This window comes from Chrysochloris asiatica, unplaced genomic scaffold (genome assembly GCF_000296735.1).
Source record: "Chrysochloris asiatica unplaced genomic scaffold, ChrAsi1.0 scaffold00009, whole genome shotgun sequence".
Classification (NCBI taxonomy): Eukaryota; Metazoa; Chordata; class Mammalia; order Afrosoricida; family Chrysochloridae; genus Chrysochloris; species Chrysochloris asiatica.
In genome coordinates, this window is record NW_006408527.1 from 20,816,569 (window position 1) to 20,836,302 (window position 19,734).

The window sequence follows — 19,734 nt, forward strand, 5'->3', positions numbered from 1 at the left end:
GATTTTGTATATGATGTACAGTGTTTGAAGGAGCACTGGTGATGCTGTTGAACTGTGAAGTCAAAGGTTCATACCTACCAGTTCAAACCATGGGGTGAAAATTAGTTTTTTTTTCTGTCCTGTAAAGATATACAGTCTCAGAAGCCATATATGAGGGTGCTGTGAGTCAAAATTGACTGGATGGCAATGTGGATTTTTTGGGTGTGGCTTTCTGAGGGACTATCTTAGTTATCTAGTACTAACAAGTGGTGGCATTCTCTCAAAGTTTAGGAGGCTTGAAGTCCAAATTCAGTGTGCCAGCTCTAGGGGAAGGCTTTCTCTCTGTGTCGACTTCGAAGGAAGGCCTGTCTCCTTTCATCATGTGTGGACTTGGTGTTCCTTGGAGACTTTCATGTATTTTGGTTATCAGCCTTCTCCTGGATCTAAGAGTTTCACAGCACAGAGACTCTGGGTCCAAAGGATGCACTTTGTTCCCAGCTCTTCTTTCTTGGTAGTACTGAGGTCCCTTTCTCCCTATTCTCATCTTTTATCTCTTATAAAAGGTAATGCAGAAATAGGCAACATCAATAAAATGGTGTTGGTTGTAGATAGCATTTTACCTGTAAGTTTGTCATACTTACAGGTGGCTTGTGTGTTGCTGTGATTCTGGAAGCTATACCACGGGTATTTTTAAATACCTGCTGGGTCACCCATGGTAGACAGGTTTCAGATAAGCTTCCAGATGAAGACAGACTAGGAAGAAGGAGAGCTGGATTACTTCCAAATATTTAGTCACTAAAAACCTTATGGATAGCAGTGGAGCACTGTCAGATATAGTGCCAGAAGATGAGTCCCTCAGGTTGGAAATCGCTTAAAACGACTTGGGAAGAGCTGCCTCCTCAAAGTAGAGTTGACCATGATGATGCAAATGGAGTAAAGCTCTCGGGACCTTCATTCTGATGAGGCAGAACTCAAAATGAAGAGAAACACCTGTAAACATCCATTAATAATTGGAAAATGGAATGTATGAAGTATGAATCTAGGAAAATTGGCAACTGTCAAAAATGGAATGCATAAACATGGTTATCCTAGGCATTAGTGCGTTGAAATGGACTGTTATTGGCCATTTTAAATCTGACAATCCCATGGTTTACTATGCTGGGAATGACAAATTGAAGAGAAATGTTGTCACATTCATCATCAAAAAAAACATATCAAGATCTGTCATGAAGTATAATGCTGTCTGTGATAGAATAATATCCATATGCCTTCAAGGAAGACCAGTTAATACCACTATTATTCAAGTTTATGCACCAACCACTATAGCCAGTGGGATTATGAAATGAAGAATTCTACCAATTTTTTCAGTCTGAAATTGATCAAACATGCAATCAAGATGTATTAATAATTACTGGCAACTGGAATGCAAAGGTTGGAAACAGAGGAAGGATCAGTGGTCGGAAAATATGGCCTTGGGATAGAAACGATGCTGGAGATCGCATGATAGAATTTTGCAAGACCAATGATTTGTTCATTGCAAATGCCTTTTAAAACAACATAAAGATGACTATACACATGGACCTCACTAGATTAAATACACAGAAATCAAATTGACTACATCTGTGGAAAGAGACAGTGGAGAAGCTCCATCTCATCAGCCAAAACAAGCATAGGGGCAGACTATGGAACAGACCATCAGTTGCTCATATGAAAATTCAGGCTGAAGCTGAAGAAAATGAAAACAAGTCCATGAGAGCCAAAATATGACCTTGCATATATTCCACCTGAATTTAGAGATCATCTGAAGAACAGATTTGATGCATTAGACACTAAAGACCAGAAGAGTTGTGGGATGATATCAAGAACATCATACAGGAAGAAAGCAAAAGGTCATTAAGAAGACAAGAGAGAAGGAAAAGACCAAAACAGATGTCAGAGGAGATTCTGAAACTTGCTTTCCAATGTAGAGATAGGAAAGCAAATGGAAGATGTGAGGAAGTACAAGAGCTGAACAGAAAATCTCAAAGTTCAGCTTGAGAAGACAAAGTAAAATATTATAACAAAATGTACAAAGACTTGGAGTTAGAAAACCAAAAGGGAAGCACTCGCTCAGCATTTCTCAGGCTGAGGGAACTTGAAGAAAAAATGCAATCCTCAACTTGTGGTATTGAAGGATTCTCTTGGAAAATTATTGAGTGATGCATAAAGCATCAAAAGAAGATGGAAGGAGTACACAGAGTCACTGTACCAAAAATAAATGGTTGATGTAAAACCATTTCAGGAGGTATGATCAAGAGCCAGTGATCCTGAGGGAAGCAGTCCAAGGTGCATTGAAGGCATTAGCAAAGAAGACACCAGGAATTGATGGGATACAAATTGAAATCTTTCAACAAACTGATGCGGTACTGGAGGCACTCAATCATCTATGCCAAGAAATTGGGAAGACAACTACCTGGACAACTGACTGGAAGAGATCCATATTTGTGCCCATTCCAAAGAGAGATGACCCAACAGAATGTGGAAATCACTGGACAATATCATTGATATCCCATGCAAGTGAAGTTTCACTAAAGGTAATACAGATATGGCTGCAAACATACATTGACAGAGAACTTCCAGAGATTCAAGCCAGTTTCAGAAGAGGACATGGAACAGGGATATCATTGCTGATGTCCGATGAATCTTGGCCTAAAGCAGAGAATACTAAAAAGATGTTTACCCGTGCTTTATTGACTGTGTAAAGGCTTTTGATTGTGTAGATCATGACAATCTGTATGCTGAGTAAATAATTTGAGAAATTGGAGTATATGAAGAAAAATGTGGCATCATGATTGGAGGAAGACTTATTAATAACCTTCGATATGCAGATGACACACCCTTGCTTGCTGAAAGAGAAGAGGACTTAAAATACTTATGAAGATCAAAGACCACAGCTTTTGGTTTGGGTTGCATCTCAATGTAAAGAAAATAAAAATCCTCACCACTGGACCAGTGAACATCATCCATATAAATGAAGAAAAGATTGAAGTTGTCAAAGATTTCATTTTGCTCAGTTCAATCATCAACACTCATGGAAGCTGCAGTCAAGAAATCAAAGGAGGTATTGCATTAGGCAAATAGGCTGTACAAGACCTCTTTAAAGTCTTGAAGAGTAAAAAGATGTCAGTTTGAGGAGTAAGGTGTGCCTGACCCAAGCCATGGTATTTTCAATAACCTCGTATGCATGCGAAAATTGGACAGTGAATAAGGAAGACTGTAGAAGAATTGATGCATTTGAGTTACGGTGTTAGAGGAGAATATTGAAAGTGCCATGGGCTGCCACAAGAACAAACAAATCTGTGTTGGAAGAAGTATAGCCTGAGTGTTCCTTGGAAGCCAGGATGGCCAAACTTTGTCTCTCATACTTCGGACATATTATCAGGAGGGACCCGTCCCTGGAGCAGGATATCATCTTTGGTAAAGTGGAGGGTCAGAGAAAAAGAGGAAGACCCCCAACATGATGGCTTGGAACAGTAGTGGCAGCAATGGGCTCAGGAGTCGCAACAATTATGAGGTTGGCGTAGGACTGGGCAGTGTTCCTTTCTGTTGTGCACAGAGTAGCTATGAATTGGTACCGACTTGATGGCACCTAACAACAACAAAAATAAAGGTGATGTAGGCCATGCCTGAAGGAAAGTCTCCTTACATTGGATCAGGACTGTGGCCTGAGTGAGGGTGTTGCATTCCACTTTAATTCCATTACAACTGGTTAGCCGGATCTCATCAGATCATACAAGGGGGGAAGAATAATTACATCATTACATAACTGCCAAATCACACCATTACATAACTGCCAAACCACTGAGAATCATGGACCAGTCAAGTTGACACATATTTTAGGGAACCCAATTCAGTCCATTACAGGGACCTACCTTAAATATGGGGGAGAAAGGGATAGTGGCTGAAATTCAAGACTAGATGGGTATAAGTAGTGAAAACTCACTACTTGTTGATCTCTGTGTGCTTGAAAAGTACCCAAACAGCAGGTAAAGCTAACCTCAAAGCAGTAGTTTTTCAAACTTAGTGTCACAGTCTATTCATGGGCAACACATTTATCTTAATGGGTCTCAAGCAGCATCTAAGTGCATCGTCATATGGGGGTAAACATTGTTTAGTGAACCTTTTGCTATTATATAAACAAAATCACTATATAGATCACAGTTCAAAGAGTTGGAAGTCACAATGACCTAGAGGGGAGAGAGTGGATGGATCAATGTGGGCAGGCTAAGGAACAGCAGGAAGTGAGATTTGCCATGGTACTTCTAGGGCTCTTTTCCTCAGTTTTAAAGAAGCCAGCTTGGTGTTTGGAGAAGATCAAAGGTGCTAGTATTAAGATAACAGTCCTGACTCTGCTATTATCCTATATGTGAATTTGACTAATTAACCTTCTGAGTCTCAATTTCTCCATGTGAAAAATCATGATAATAATACTTACCACTTTACAGAGTTGTTGTGTCCAATAGACTGTGAAATACTCCTGGCCAGTGACTCTATCTTATTTTTGTTAGTACAGTATTTCCAGTTGATCACACATCTCCACCAATCCACCTACCCCTGTCTCCTGCCAGTGGAGAGAAGAAAGGCAACCTGAATTTAGCACTTAGTGTGTCAGACCCTGTGCTGGAGACTCAAGTTAGATTTGGACAAACACTGTGAATTTCAAAAGGGCATGGTGACATGGTGGTGCTCTGTAAAGTTCTGACGGTATTGCAGCCCTTTTCATCCTGCTGGAAGACTTTTATCCCAGATACAGAGAATTCCAAACATTCCAGTTATCCAAGGGCCTGGAGCATGTTGAGAGAGGCTCCTCAGTCCAGAGACCTGAGTTAGAGGTGGTGGCAACAGCTCCAGAATGAACAGGGAACCTGGGTTTCCCTCTTGGTTTCCCTGAGCAGCACAAGTTACACCTTGGGAGACCAGGGCTTGGGCTTCTAAAGTGGCTCAACCGGAACGGGAGGAAACACACCCTGAAGCCTTGGTGTGGGTAACCCTCCCAGCCCCCAGGAGAAAGGCTGGCAACACCATGGGAATGTCCTACTTGCCAGTACCTGTTGGGAGCTTCCTGGGGAGGGGGCCCAGATATTAGGGGTCTAGCCCTCTGGGCCCCACACCCAGTAAACCAAAGCCCAGAACTGAGTGCAGTTATCCTGGAGCACCTTGTGCTGAGTTAGCAAGAAAAGAGATTCAGGGCTGGAGAGAAAGAGGTGTTTAGTTACCAGGGCCTGGACAGAAGTCCAGGGATGAGACCCTTGCCATGGTGTGAGCTGATCCCCAAGGACAGCCTCCACAGCCTGGGGGCAGGGCTTAGCCGGGAGCACTACAGTTCCAGACTAGAACAGCATTTCAGATGATGATAGGAGGCAGCGTTGCTAGTTCCAGGGAAATGAAAAAGACAGGGGCGTGGGGGTGGGAGGATGACTAGGACAGGACTTTATCTCGGCTGTGGTGGCCCCCCACTCTGTGAGCTTCCCCAACACCCTATATCCGATCTGTTGTGAAATCCTTTCCTGCTTCAGCTGGAGAACCAGATTCCTCTTGTCCTGCTCAAAGCTCCATCCTCAGCTAGTCGGAGTCACAGAAACTCAAGGTCATTTCCCCGCCCCTTCACCAAATATTTGTGGAGCATCTACCACGTGTCTGGTGCCAGGGATAAAGACATTAATCTTTCCCTCCAGCGGCTTACAATTTGGTGGGAGAGGCGCGTGTAGGGGGAGAGCATAGGGACACCAGCGGAAATAACACAAATACCAAGTTATAAGTGCAGTGAAATAGGGGAGTAACAAGACTTAGTAGGCGTACACAAAGTAAATAAAACGAGGTCAAAAGGGCTGCAGCTTATTTTGAGATTTCAAGGGTTTGTAGATTTCCAAAGGCGACATCTGGCATGACACATTCCAGGGCACCCGAGGTTGTTGAGAGATGGCATTGAAATGGAAAGATAGGAGTTGGATTGTTAAAAGGACAAGGGCAAGTCCAGCATTGAGGAAGTTGGGGGAAAGGGGAAAGAAAGAAGAATCAGCAGGCCTCAGAATGGAAGGATGGTACAGTGTTTCGTGTAGTGTCAGAAGAGACGCAGCAAGGGGAAGGTCCAGAGGCTGGAGGTTAGGTCGTAAGAGAGACGCACAGGGCCCTGTTAAGTCGTCGTCGTCGTCGTCGGACGCTGAGACGGAGGGGGTGGGGAGCGGGCCCTACACGTGCGCTACGTGCTGTGCGGATCTGCCCCCACCCCACCCCCTGGGGGCTAATTCCCCACGGCTGTGCGTGGGGATCGGAGAAGAAATTCGCTCCCCTAGTATGGAACCCAGGCGTATGGCTTTCCCATTGCAGCAGCCAGGAGGAGCACGAGAAGAGCATCATCAAGCGATTGAATCTAGGGGCGAAGGCTGCAGATTTGGGGGCAACGGTCCGGGGGTGGGGTCGGGTAGGTTCGTAGCGTTCATTCTGGAGACTGAGAAGGTCGGATCAGGATGGAGACCCCTAAGTCCAGCGGAATACGCCAAAGAATGTGGGGATGCATAAATGGGGGTGGTTTGGGGGACAGAGGCCCAGGTGGGGGGCGGAGTGTTGTCCAAGAGTAAGGAGGGGGTTCCTGGAGACGTGGCACTCGGAGCAGGGCTTGGTTTCGCTTCGGTTGCCTGCACTCCTACCCCGCTTTCCCCAGGGAACTTGAACATGACCCCGCCCAGGCCTCGCTCCCAGCCCACCGGGCGCTCCAGCCCCGGCACCTCCAGGCAGGGGTTGCCCAGGTCCGGTCTCTGGGGCGTCCAACTGGCCCCAGACGAGACAATGCGGCCCGGGCCCCGCCCCCGGAGACTGATGCGGTCCAGACCGCATCCAATCACCGCCCGTGGCTAGGCTCTTTAAAAAAAGAAGAGCCGGCCACGGTGTGGCTGTCAGCTGGAGAGGGATCCCTCCGCCCATGTAAACACACATCATAAAGGGCAAGGGGAAGCGTCTTCTTCGGAGTGGCGAAGTGATCCTCTTCCCTGAGAGTCCTTTTGGTACCCTAGATTCCTTTCAGTATTCTGGCAACCTCTTCGCTTCCTCAACATCACGTCGGGTCCTTTATGTGGCAGGGGTTGGGGGGGGTCAAACAGCTAATGCTTGATCTAGGAGCAACAGAATCTCATCCTTTTGGATTATTACCGGAAATGGAAGCCCTGCTGGGAGACCTTGGGAGTTGGGAACATGAGGGAGTCCTAGGGCACAGTTAAGAACTGGGAAAGATTTTTTAGGCTTGTGCTTCCTGTACACCTCAACTGTTTAATAGTCACAATTCATATTTGTCTAAAGTTTTTCTCAAAGTTATATCTACTTGACTTGTAGGATGCAAACATTTAAGGTGAAAGCAGTCTTCATGCTCTCCCAAGAGGGAGCACATGACAGGAAATCAACTCCATCAAGACACTCAAAAGCACAGAGTGCCCACAGAGATGAACAACAAGGATGATTTTTCTCTAACATTCCACCATGAAAAAGTTTCACACATTCAGCAAAATTAGAAGAAATTTACAGCAAATTCCTCTATACCGCTACCTAATTGTACCATTAACATTTTACTAAGATTTACTATTTTCTTCTAATAGCATTCCAGCTGCTCCTTAAGTCTCCATTGCAGTGGTGTGCAGAAAAATACTTACCCAGATCTAAAAGCTCTTGAGTTAAAGGGATTCCCTTCTTGGAGGACATTTCTGAACTTTTCTTGCAGGAAAAGTTACCTTGAGAAAGAGTTTAAGAGGAGACTTTTTTTTTTTAAAAAAAAAAAGAAGAATCCTTAAGAATAAAAGACTTCTTTCCCTAAGGATGTCCTGGCAAACAATTCTTTCATGAGTTTGACTGCTTCCTAGATAAAAGAGGTCTTTTGAATGCTGAAGTTATTTTTCAGCTTACTTTGTCTCCTTTCCTAGGGTAGCACATATTCAAAACCAAGTGTTTCAAGTGTTGTTAATTCTAATTTAGCCACTCTGTCTCCATTGCTTGCTCTACAAAATGGGGATAGTAGTAGTTCCTAGCCCACAGGATTATTGTGAAGACTCAGGAACTAATATACATAGAGCATTTAGAACAATATCTTATATACAGGAAGCATTAGGCAAATAATACTTATTATTATCCAAGGAGTCCTGGTGTGGCACTGTAGGATAAGCACTGGATTACTAACCACAAGTTTGGCACTTCAAACTCACCACTCACTCAGATGAGATTTCTGCTGCCTTAAAGATTTACAGCCTAAGAAACCTTATACAACAGGGTCACTGTGTGTGGTAACCCACTGGATAGCACCTAACAACAACAACAACAACATCCATATGCTAACTGTGGTTGCCTCCCTGGATCCTGGGCATCCTCCCTTAATCCAGGGTGTCGATGTTGAATCTGTTCTGGATTCTAGTGTGACCTTATGTATGGTGGTGGTAGTTGTGTACCACCCAGTTGGTTCTGATTCATAGTGACTCTGTATATGGTTTCTGAGGCCGTAATTCTTTACAGGAGCAGAAAGCCTTATATTTCTCCTGCAGAGTGACTGGTAAATTTGAATTCCCATGGTTAGCAGCCCAGCTCCTGATCTACTATGCTACCAGAGGCTCCTTGACCTTATGTATACAAAAAAACCAAACATGTTGCCACTGAGTTGATTCTGACTCAATATCATTAAGTGCCCTTGAGTCAGTTCAGACCATAATGACTCTGTATAGAGTTTCTAAGGAGTAGCTGGTGAGCTTGAACTGCCAACCTTGTGGTTCAAACAAAGTTTGCAGTTCAGTGCATTAACCCACAGGGCCACATCAGGACTCCTAGTGGCCTGATAGGACAGAGTAGAACTGCCCCATAGGATTTCCAAGGCTATATAACTCTTTTTGAAAACAGACTGCTACACCTTTTCCCCACGGAGTGGCTGGTGGATTTGAACCTCCAACCTTTTAAATTGCAGCAGAACACTTAACTAGGGCTTGACCTATGTATCACATAACAAAATATTGACGGGTCCTTCTCCATCTTTATGATCCTTGGTATGTTTGATTGCACTGTTGTGGTTATTGTCTCAATCCATCTCATTAAAGTTTTTCCTCAACCATGAATCTTGATCACATGTCCAAAGTAAGCAAGCCAAAGTCCTCACTTCTAAGTCGGGCTTAGAAGCAGTTTGAAAAGGTTTAAGTATGTTAGAGTGAAACAAGGACAATATACCAAATCTCCTGAGAATTGATTTTGACTAGAGTAGGAAATAGGCAGCTGTCATGCCCTGCTCAAAGATGGTGGCCGCCTGCACTGTTTTGAATGTATATCGGCAGTTATCTTTGAGCAGGGGGCTTCACTGCTGCCTGTTTGTCTACTCAGGTCAAATTGTTACTGGCAGTGTATTTGGTTGCTTTGCAATGTATTTGTTACCCTTGTTTCTGTTGGCCATGACAGAATCGTTTTGAAACAGTTTGAAGTCTTGCTTCTAAGGAAAATTCTGGTTATATTCTAAGACTGATTTTATTTTTTCTTCTGGAAGTCCACTGTATACTCACTATTCTTGGCCAACAACAAATGCATTGATTCTTCCCTTATCGTTTTTTAAATTGTCCAACTTTTGCATGCATATGAGGCAATAGAAAAGCTTAGGCCAGGCACACCTTAGTCATCAAAGTGACATCTTTACTTCAAGACTTTAAAAAGGACTTTTGCAGATTTGCCCAAGGCAATATATTGTTTGATTTCTTGATTGTTCTTTTCATGGATATTGATTGTTGATCCAAGTAGGAGGAAATGTTGCTAACTTTAATCCACTCCCCTCCATTTATCCTTGTTAATCAGTTCAGTTGTAAGGCTTTTTGTTTGATTCATGTTGAAGAGTCATCCATACTAAAGGATGTAGTATTTAACCTTCATCTGTAAGTGCTTCGAGTTGTCTTTACTTTAAGCAAGCAAGGTAATGTCATCTGCATATAGGAAGTGTCAATGAGTCTTCCTCTGATCCTGCAATTCTGCACCAGGATATACAGCACATTAACTGAGTTGCACAAGGTGTCAAGCAAAATAAAGTCCTAACATTTATGTTTTCTGAGGATCTGTGTCCTGCAGATGCTTCGGATTTATATTCTACAGCCTGTTGAACAACTGTGGTTGTATGTATCAGAGAATACCTTAAACTCAACATATCCAGAAGTGAATGCATTATATTCCTCCCCAGACTGACTTCTCTTTAAGTTATCTAAGGGAATGTCCTAGCAAGGCTAATGGCCTAGCATCCACTTAGGTACCTGAATCATGAGACTTCACTGATCTTCACCAATCGATTCCTTGTTGTTGTTAATTAAGTGCCATCAAGTCTGTTCAGATTCATAGTGACCCTGTATAGGATTTCCAAGGAGTTTGAACTGCTGACCTTGCAGTTTAAACCCACCTTGTGGTTGAGTGCTTATCCTACAGTGCCCCAGCAGGATTTCTGTCTATCTCTACAACCTCTTTTAGCCAAACTTCCTCAAAGTCACTTGTGTGGCAGTATGGGGTAAGCATGAGATTGAGAACCACAAGGTCAGTGGTTCAAATCCACCAGCTGCTCCTTGGAAACCCTAAACAGGGTCGCTGTGATTCAGAATGGACTTGTTGGCACTTAAGAACCACCACCACCTAGTTAATAGCACCACTGACTTAATTTAGGCTCTATCATTTCTTCTATGGATTATTGTTTGAGTAGGTGGCTTCTCTCTAATCTCTAATTGTCATATTTCTGCGGACCACTCTTTTCCCTACAACATCCCCACACCTTCCAATATATAGAGTATTCATCAGTGTGTGTTTGGGTAAATTACCTAATTTACCTGTGCCTCTTGTTCCTTTTACTTATTTGTAAAATGAACTCGTGTAGATTAATCTTGCAAAAACATTTAGAATAACTTCCTAGCGTATGCAAGTATTAAAATGTGTTAAGTGCCATCAAGTCGGTTCAGGTTCACAGAGACCTTGTATAAGGTTTCCGAGGCTGTAAATCTTTCGGGAGCAGAAAGCCTCATCGTGTTATCATTACAGTTGTTTTCTAGATCCATGCTGTTCTTACGTTCTATCTGTTCAGAGAAAGGAAAATCCTTCTCCTTTTCTCAGGACTCTTTCTGCCAGTCCCTGGGTTTTACTGTTTTTCTCTCATGGCACAGACCACAGCGCACTGACTTGATTGAAATAATCGATTTATGTGCCTCTCCATCAGGCTATTAACTCTTTGAGGGAAGGGACTCCTGGCACGTAGTAAATAGTCAATGAATGTTGGCACAAGTGAACCATAAGAATATAAACTCTTATCTCCAGGCTAAAGGTCCCGGCCCCGCCCGATTTGAGGGCGGGGCGGAGAGCTCGGCGCGGGGGGCGGGTGGGACTCTTTTTCCTCGCCGTGGCGGCGGAGGCGCACGGCGTGGGTTAGTGGAAAGACGTCGTCGTCCGTAGGCTGAAAAAGCCCAAGGTGCTGCCGTTGCTTGTACAAGTCCGATTTGCTGTCGCTTGAGTCGCGTGTGCAGAGGTCTCGGACCAAGCGGAGTCCGCTGCCACGGTCCCGGAGCCCATCCTTCCTAGCTCCTGCCAGACCTGTGGTGATGGAGCCGGCCACCGTGCTATCCCCAGGCCCGCGCCCGGCGCTGTCCCTCGGGGGTCCGGGCCCGCTGGGCGAATTCCTGCCTCCTCCAGAGTGTCCGGTTTTCGAGCCCAGCTGGGAAGAGTTCGCGGACCCCTTCGCTTTCATCCACAAGATCCGGCCCATAGCCGAGCAGACTGGGATCTGTAAGGTGCGGCCGCCGCCGGTGAGTCACGCCAGCACCCTGGATCCTGCTCGTGGCCAGGGAAGGAGCGAGGAGGCGCGGGGCCGGGGCGGCTCGCGGCGCGGGTGCGGGGAGCTGGGACACTCAGATACCGCGTCAAGTTTTGGGTTGCCAAAGGATAGCGGTGGAGATAGTTGAGGCAGACAGGGGCTTCTCTAGAAGGACTGTGGGAAAGTGGGGGACTTGGTAGTGCGATCGTGTGGGCCCGCTTGGTGGACGCGAGGCTCTGGCAGACGGGTGTGCGGCCTGGCTCAGGGGCTCGGGTTCGGTTCCGGATGGAGTGGAGGCAGAGGGTGGTCGAGGGGGTGTTTCCTCCCGGAATCAGGCAGGGGCGCGGGCGGGGAGGGACGACTCGGCTCGGCTCGACTGGCTGGTCCTCGCCTCCTTCCCCGGGGTGCGGGGGTGTGTGATGGGGTGGGGGTGGGGGAGTTGCGAGTTGTCGTGCGAGGAGGAAAGTTTTCAATATGGCGGCGGGAGCCTCTGGTCCTTTGTGTGGTGGCGGCGTCGGCCCGGAGCGGCCCTCACCTGGGCGCCCCACCCTCCAGACCAGGGCACCCCCACTCCCTCGTCCCCGGGCCTACTGGTTTCTCCCGGGCTGGGGTCGAGGAGGGGGCGGCCAGCGCTGCCGGGGGCGGGGGAGGAGTCGCAGGTCTGGCTGCGGAGCGGATGTGTTGTGGGGGGCGTAAGTGTCGGGGGGGGCAGTTTTGGGGCGGTGGGGGGCTGGTTAGGCGGCGGTGGGCCCGATGCCCACCCGCGCTGCCATTCGCTCACTCACTCCACTCTGGCCCCACCGCTCGGCTTCTCGGGAGAGCCTCGTTCTGTGTTGGTGGGGCTGGGTGGGGGTGAGGCTGCGTTCATAAGGGCGTTATTTCTGAGGTGAATACTTCCGAAGCCTGAATGCTAATTTCTCCTGCCTTCCCCGGAGCTGAAACGCCTTTAGCCACCAGCCCTGTCTATCGCGCCTTGGGCCTGGGGGCTGTGGGAGGGGTGGGGCGTTTCAGATGTGCGCCCTAACGGCTACAACGTCTGCTGAAGAAAGTCTGCGCCCCCTTCCTCGTCTCCTCCCGCCCTCCCAACCCCCCAAGCTGGGACTAGCTGTGCTGCTACATCCTGCGTATTTGCCCACCTTTGGGGGTGGTCTGAGCCCGAGGTACCTAAACGACGGTTGGACGTGGTTGGACGTACTGGAACCGTTGGGAAGAAGGTTCAACTGCCTTTCCTACTGTTTTAAGAATCTTACCTCCTCCTGCGGCCCCCACCCCAGTGAAGGAAGACCCCCCCCCCCCCCCCAATCCCTTTCTCTCGCTAAAGATTGCTCTTTGTAATGACGTTTTGTGTTGCAGGGATTCTGTATGCAATCCTTCTCTTTGGGGAAGCTGTTTTGAGGGAGATTCCTGAGTAAATCTGCCTTAGTCCTCCATCCCTCTTCAAAAAATTTGAAAATCCAGACCCGATACTTTAAATAGTTTTGAAACTGATCAAGTTTTGAAAGTGAAGATAACGTACCTCAAAAAATAAGTTGACGAGCTTCAACGGAGAGATGTTGAAAAATAGATCCTTTTCTTGCAGTGAAGTGGACAAGGTTGATTCTTGTTGCTGAAGGAAAGTAAATTTAGAGTGCAAAGAGACCTGCAGAAGTTAGTTAACCCGGGGCTGGTTACAGCCAAGGTTTTAGGTTATAATTCAAACATTTTAGTCATTTAGTTTTTATGTCAAATGCTGGAAAGGGTGACTGTGAATATTGTACATTTCCATTAGTGGGATTTTATTTAGAATTGAATAGGCAGTTTGATAAGTTCTTGGTAACCAAAATATGAGGATTCAGAATCCAGGGAGTTGTCCTCCATGTTGGTATTGTGGGGCTGGGGTAAGCCTTGCTTTCTTATTCTGTGCCTTTATAGGGCCCCTTTCCTGAAAAGATAGTGGTGTTGTGGTTAGGTTTGGTTACCCATTTCCACATCTTTGCTTACATTTGCATATTGATGGTAAGCTTAGTAAAATGTGTGATTATATTTCTTTTTCCCAGTCTGAATGTCAGACAGACTTGATGGCCACCATTTTGTTTTGAAAGTATTAACAGGGGAAGGGTATTAAAGAGGCACAAACATTTACCAAACATAACCAAGGCTCTGTTTTAGAGACTGCCTTTGTGTGGAGGGGGCCAGTAGCCTTCTCCTTTGTTTAACAAACTCCTATGCCAAATGGAAAGAGTTTGGGAATATTATTGATATAACCACAAAAAAGGGAAATTTTTCCAGAAGTTGTAGCTCTAGAAGACGGGCCTTGTTGGAACAAAGGCTTTTTAAGAGATGTAAACAGTCTTTGTTTTGGAAACTGTTGTTTTTGGAAAGCTTACTGTGAACAAGTGGTTTAATATAGTTGAAATATAGCAACCAGAAAAACCCTTCAAGAAGTATGAAATATTTTCCATGGTGGTAACTATAATGCTTGTATTTCTAGATGGTTTTTGTTCACTTAGATTTTGGAACATAAGTGGCTGAATTGAAAGAGGGATTTGGCCTATTGATATTTTTACTTGTTAGGAGGAAATGGTAAGAAGTATTAAGCACTTTTATTTCCTTTTGTTATTTGTATTTTTAATGGCACTTATATTGCTTCAGTTTATAGCTGCTTTCTCAATGAAGGAAAGCTGCTTGACTTCTGAAAACTTCCGATTTTTAAAGTATTTTGTATATGGTTCATAAGAATTAACAGAAATTTGTGAAAATATACCATAAGCTAAATGTGATCAAAATAAACCAAGAAGACATTATTCATATCCAGAGTTAAAAGTTTAAAAACAATGAACAAACCTTTGTTTCAAATTAGTTCCAAGTATATAGAATAATCAAGGAACTCTCGTAGCGTAGTGGTTAAAAATTGGGCTGCGAACCGCGGGAGAAAGATGAGGCATTCTGCTCCCGTAAAGATTAATAGCCTTGGAAACCCTGTGCAGGGTTGCTATGAGTCGGAACCGACTCCACGGCATATAACAATAACAACATATAGGATAATCAGGCTTGTTGTCTTCCCTAAAGTCTATTTTTAATCTAATCTGACTCTGGTTTTCTTAACTTTTATGTTTGATATAATTAGATGTCCAAGGACAAATGATATTTATGTCACTTTGTGGTATTTGGAGATGATTAATTTTACCAATAATGTGCTAGACTGCAAAGTCGGTTTGAACTCAAAAGTTTGGTGGTTCAAGCTCACCAGCCGCTCCTTGGAAACCCTGTACAGGGTCAATAGGGGTCGGAACCAACTCCGTGGCGCTTATCAACAACAACAATCATTTTAGGTGTATAACTATTAGGCAAAAATGTAATTGGCTGTTCAATAAATAGTTTTTTGAATCACTCAAATTTGGTTTAAATACTTTTTTTTTTTTGCCTTTATACATCAAATATTTGGCTACAGATGGGTGCATTTCACAAATGTCTTCTTTGACACTGTCTGAAAGTAGGGATTTAAGTCAAACCACATATGGCACAGTTGTTAAGTGCATTCGACTTTGGTCCAGCTCACTCATAGCAACACTGTATAGGGTTTCTGGTGAGTTTGAATCTCCAACCTTGAGGTTTAAACCGACCTAGCAGTCCAGTGCTTATTCTGCAGTGCCACACCAGGACTCCTTGTGGCACAGTAGAACACACATACTTCAACTTGAACTTCCTGTGGTCATTAGTTTGATCCATTTATAACCGAAGTATGAAACTGTTTTCATATTTTAGAACAGTCAGCTTCTTTGAGTTGCACACTTACTGACAGGGAGGAACTTAAATATACATTTTAGGCCTTCTTTGCATGGAAGAAGGAGCCTTGGTGGTACAGTGGGGTAAGCACTGGACGGCTAACCACAAGGTATGTGTTTTCAGACCCACCAGCCACTCGAGGGAAGAAAGCTAAGGCATCTGCTCCAGCAAAGATTTTGATTCAGAAACTCTTAAGGTCCTCTAGGGTCCTATGAGGTTTTTGTTTGGAAGTGATGAAGCACTTGATTGCTAACTAGAGGGTCAGTAGTTGGGACCCACTTGCCACTCTGAAGGGAGGAATGGGCAGCCAGCTTCCATAAAGGTCTGTTGTTAAAATATTCAATTCTGATTCATAGTGACCCTGTATAGGGTTTCTGAGGCTTTAAATCTTAAAGAGAGCAGAAAGCCTTATCTTATCACCTTCTATCCCCTTCTAAATACCTGGTAGAGTTGAACCGTGGACCTTGACGTTCACAATCTGTGGTGTAGTTTCTACTCTGACCTGTGTTAAGTGCTATTGAGTGGGTTCCATATAGGCTTTCTGAGGAACTGTTGGTGGGTTTGACCTTGCTGTTAACATTCCAGTGCTTATCCTACAGCACCACACCAGAACTCTTATATAGGGTTTGGCCTATTGTTAAATACCATCAAGTCATTTGTGACTCATAGTATAGGGTTTCTGAGGAGTGCCTGGTGGGTTTGAACCTGTGGTTAGCAATCCAGTGCTGATACTATGACACTCCAGGACTCCTGTGTAATAGAGCTCATTTTATTCCCATTCTAACTCTCAGAAACCTTGTACAGGGTCACTATGGGTCGGAACTGACTCGATAACACTTAACAACAATGACAACAGCCTATCATAGACCCTGTTCTGGGGTTGGATTGACTTTGGCCTCTGTTTTCTCAATTTCCTTGGTTTCATGAACTCTTTCCTCTAGTGGGGATTCTAAACGTTTGGAGAAGAGGCTTATCATTACATCTATGAGCAATGGAAACATAACTATATTTTATAGCAGCCTTGTTGAGAAACAATTCATATCAAATTCACCCATTTAAAGTATACAATTTAATGGTATTTAGTATATCCACAAAGAACATTTTTTATCACCTCTAAAAGAAACCTAGTATTCACTTAAAGCTAATTTTTAAGACATTTAGGTTTACACTGCCCAGGAGAAAAACATCCATTTTCTTCTCACTTTGCAGACTAGATTAGATTCTAATTTGCAAATGTCTGCCTTTAAGCAAAACAAAACTAACCTCATTTGTTGTACTCTTTGCATGGGTGTTTAGCGAAATATGTCTTATATCAGTGCTAAATTGGTGTACAATGTAGGATAAAGCATTGGACCGAAAGGTTGGTTTGAACCACAAAGTTGGAACCAACTTGATGGCACTTAATAACAATGACAACAATAGGGTTTGAACCATCACCCTTGTGGTTAACTGTCTCTAGTGTGTATCCTACAGTGCCACACCAGGACTCAGTCATTTAGCTCTGTTTAAAATAAATCCTTTGCTTATGCTGCTGCTGTGAGCCTTCAAGATGGTTCCACATCCTAGTGACCCTGAATAGTTTCCAGTTCATCCTCTTTCTCCTTCGGAGCAGCAGGCAAATTTAAACTGATGACTTTGTGGTTAGCAGCCTATCGTGTAACCCACTATGCCACCAGAACTCCTTCCTATATACCTCATAGGAAGGGAAATTCTTGTTAGTGGTGGGTAGAGTCACAATCTTTGTCACATATATTTGCAAAATTAGTCACATCTCATTACAAAATCTACTAATTTTGTTACGTAGTTCACCATATAAGATATGTGGCTCCTTTGTTGTTATTGAACCTTGTGGTTCCAAGCTACTTTGCAGTCCAGTGCATTAACCCGAAGTGCCACACCAGCTGCTATGAGTCAGAACTTGAGTCCACACTTAACAGAGCTAAATGACTAGAGAATTGCCATTGAAAAGTATTAATGATCTGTATTAAAGCCAGTATTTGAATGCTTTCATTTTTGAGATTCTGATTTAAATGTTTATTAGCTCATAATTTTATTTTTTCTTTGTCTCTAAGATATTTAATTTCTGGTATCATCTGTTGACCTACACTTGAGTTATTTCTGGTTGATTGGCTAGTGATAAACTTTGCTTAATTAGAGGGACAACAAGAAAGTCCAGAAGTTTAAGATACTTTTGAAAACAGGCAGGCAGAAATTTGCCAGTGGGAGACTTTACTTTTAAAAAAACAAAAATATTGTAAACTATTCAATTAAAAAACAAAACAAAACTAAGTCTGTTTCAAGTAATGCAATCTTTTCTTTTTTTTTTTCATTAACAGACATTTTCTAAGTTTGTTGTTGCTAAGTGCCCTTTGTTCTGACTCATTGAGACCCTGTGTAGAGTTTTTGGTAATGTAGTGGTTACATATCAGACTGCTAACCTCAAGGTCAGCAGTTCAAAACTATCAGCTGTCCCGCGGGAGAAAGATGAGGCTTTCTGCTCCCATAAAGATGTGCAGCCTCGGAAACCCTGTGCCAGGGTAGTTATGAGTCAGAACCCACTCCATGGTACTCAACAACAACATAAACTTTCTGAGCCTTTAAATCTACTCTGGAGCAGTCTTGAACCTCGGACTTTTGGTTTGCAGCCAGTGCTTATTTTATGGAGCCACCATGCTCCCTTTCTTAGTTTTGTTGTTAAGTGCCGTTGCGTTGATTCTAACTCATAGCCACCTTGCATAGGGTTTCTGAGGAGCGGCTGTTGGTTTGAACTACTGATCTTGTGATTCAAACTGACCTTGTGACCTAGTGATGATCCTGTAGTGCCACACCAGGACGGACTCCTTTCTCAATTTGTTGTTGTTAATTGACCTTGAGTCCAACTCATAGTTCAACTAATAGTGACAATAAATAGGATTTCCTCAGAGCACCTGGTGAGTTTGAACCTCTGACCTTGAGGTTCAAACTAACCTTGAGTTAGTACTTATCCTATGGTGCCACACCAGGATCAGGTTAGAAATATGAAATCAGGGCATCAGCTCTAGGGGTAAGGTTTTCTCTGGCTTTCTACGGGAAGGTCTTTGCCCTGTAATGGGATCTTCTTACAGATTTTTGTAACCTATTATTGTTCTCTTAATTGGACACATTAAGGTTGGCTATAGAAGAGAATAAGGGAGAGCCCATGCCACAAAAATGAAAGGGCTAATTGGGTTCTTTGTGTTGTGTGGTTCATGAAGCCTACTTGTACCTCTTTCCAAATGCCATCTGTAGGTTTTTAAAACCACTAACCTAGGAAAAGTCCTTGCTTTCCTCCTTGGACAGTGCTTCCTGCTTGGTTTGTGTTAAGGTGGTATGATTTTTCTTTTTCTAAGGGAAGTAGATATTCTTTGAAGATTACACTAAAATGCCTGTTTTAAGTGCTAAAGGTTATGGCTAACCTAAAAATATTAGAATGAGGTAGAATAGATGTTTGGGAGTGAACTATATACTTTATGAAGTTTCTGTTAAGTTTGGGTCACTTGAAGAGGAACCCGACAAAAGGCTATTAACAAGTACCTTTGGGATCGGTGAGTGAGCCATTTATTTCCCTGAACTATTCATATTAAATTCTTCCCCCCCCCTCCCCATTAAAGTTTGCTTAAAAGTTTGGGAAGTTAATACCTAGATTTTAAAAAGTCTGAGTTAATTAGTAATTTTAGACATAAGAATTATATGCCCTTGAACAAGGATTTCTTTGGCATTTATTAACTGTAGAGTCCTGATGTGGCTCTGTAGGATAAGCATTGTATTGCTAACCAAAAAGTTGGTGGTTCAAATCTACTAGCCACACCATAAAGGCTACAAAGTTTCAAGAGGGAGTGTAGGTTAGGAATGTGTGGGGGAAGATAGAGTCCCCACTGAACAGTTTTCTTCTTGTCTAGATGGGTCTGGTAAAAAGAGATGGGGATAAGATTTAATGTCTCAATAGTGAGTGATCATTATCATGACTAATTGCGGCTCTCACAGTTATAAAGGCAGAAGTTTTATAACAAAAAACAGAGGACCCTAGGACCATCAAGAGAGTAAAGCACAAGTGGAATGCGGCACCTTATCCAGAGATGGAGGCAGAGATGGGGAGGGACATGGAAAGAGAGGGACTGAGAGCTGGTGGCCAGGAGGCAGACTTGCAGAAT

The 19,734-nt window shown here is 43.8% G+C and overlaps 1 protein-coding gene across 1 annotated transcript in view; it reads left to right on the plus strand.

Annotated features, from left to right (window-relative positions):
- The first annotated feature begins 11,479 nt into the window (after nt 1-11,479).
- KDM5B (lysine (K)-specific demethylase 5B) overlaps nt 11,480-19,734 on the plus strand; it is a 98,547-nt gene continuing 90,292 nt past the window's right edge. Inside the window, exon 1 of the mRNA XM_006834125.1 lies at nt 11,480-11,792. Within this exon, the coding sequence (XP_006834188.1) occupies nt 11,589-11,792 (204 nt within the window). The 5' untranslated portion in view covers nt 11,480-11,588. The remainder of the gene's footprint in view (nt 11,793-19,734) is intronic.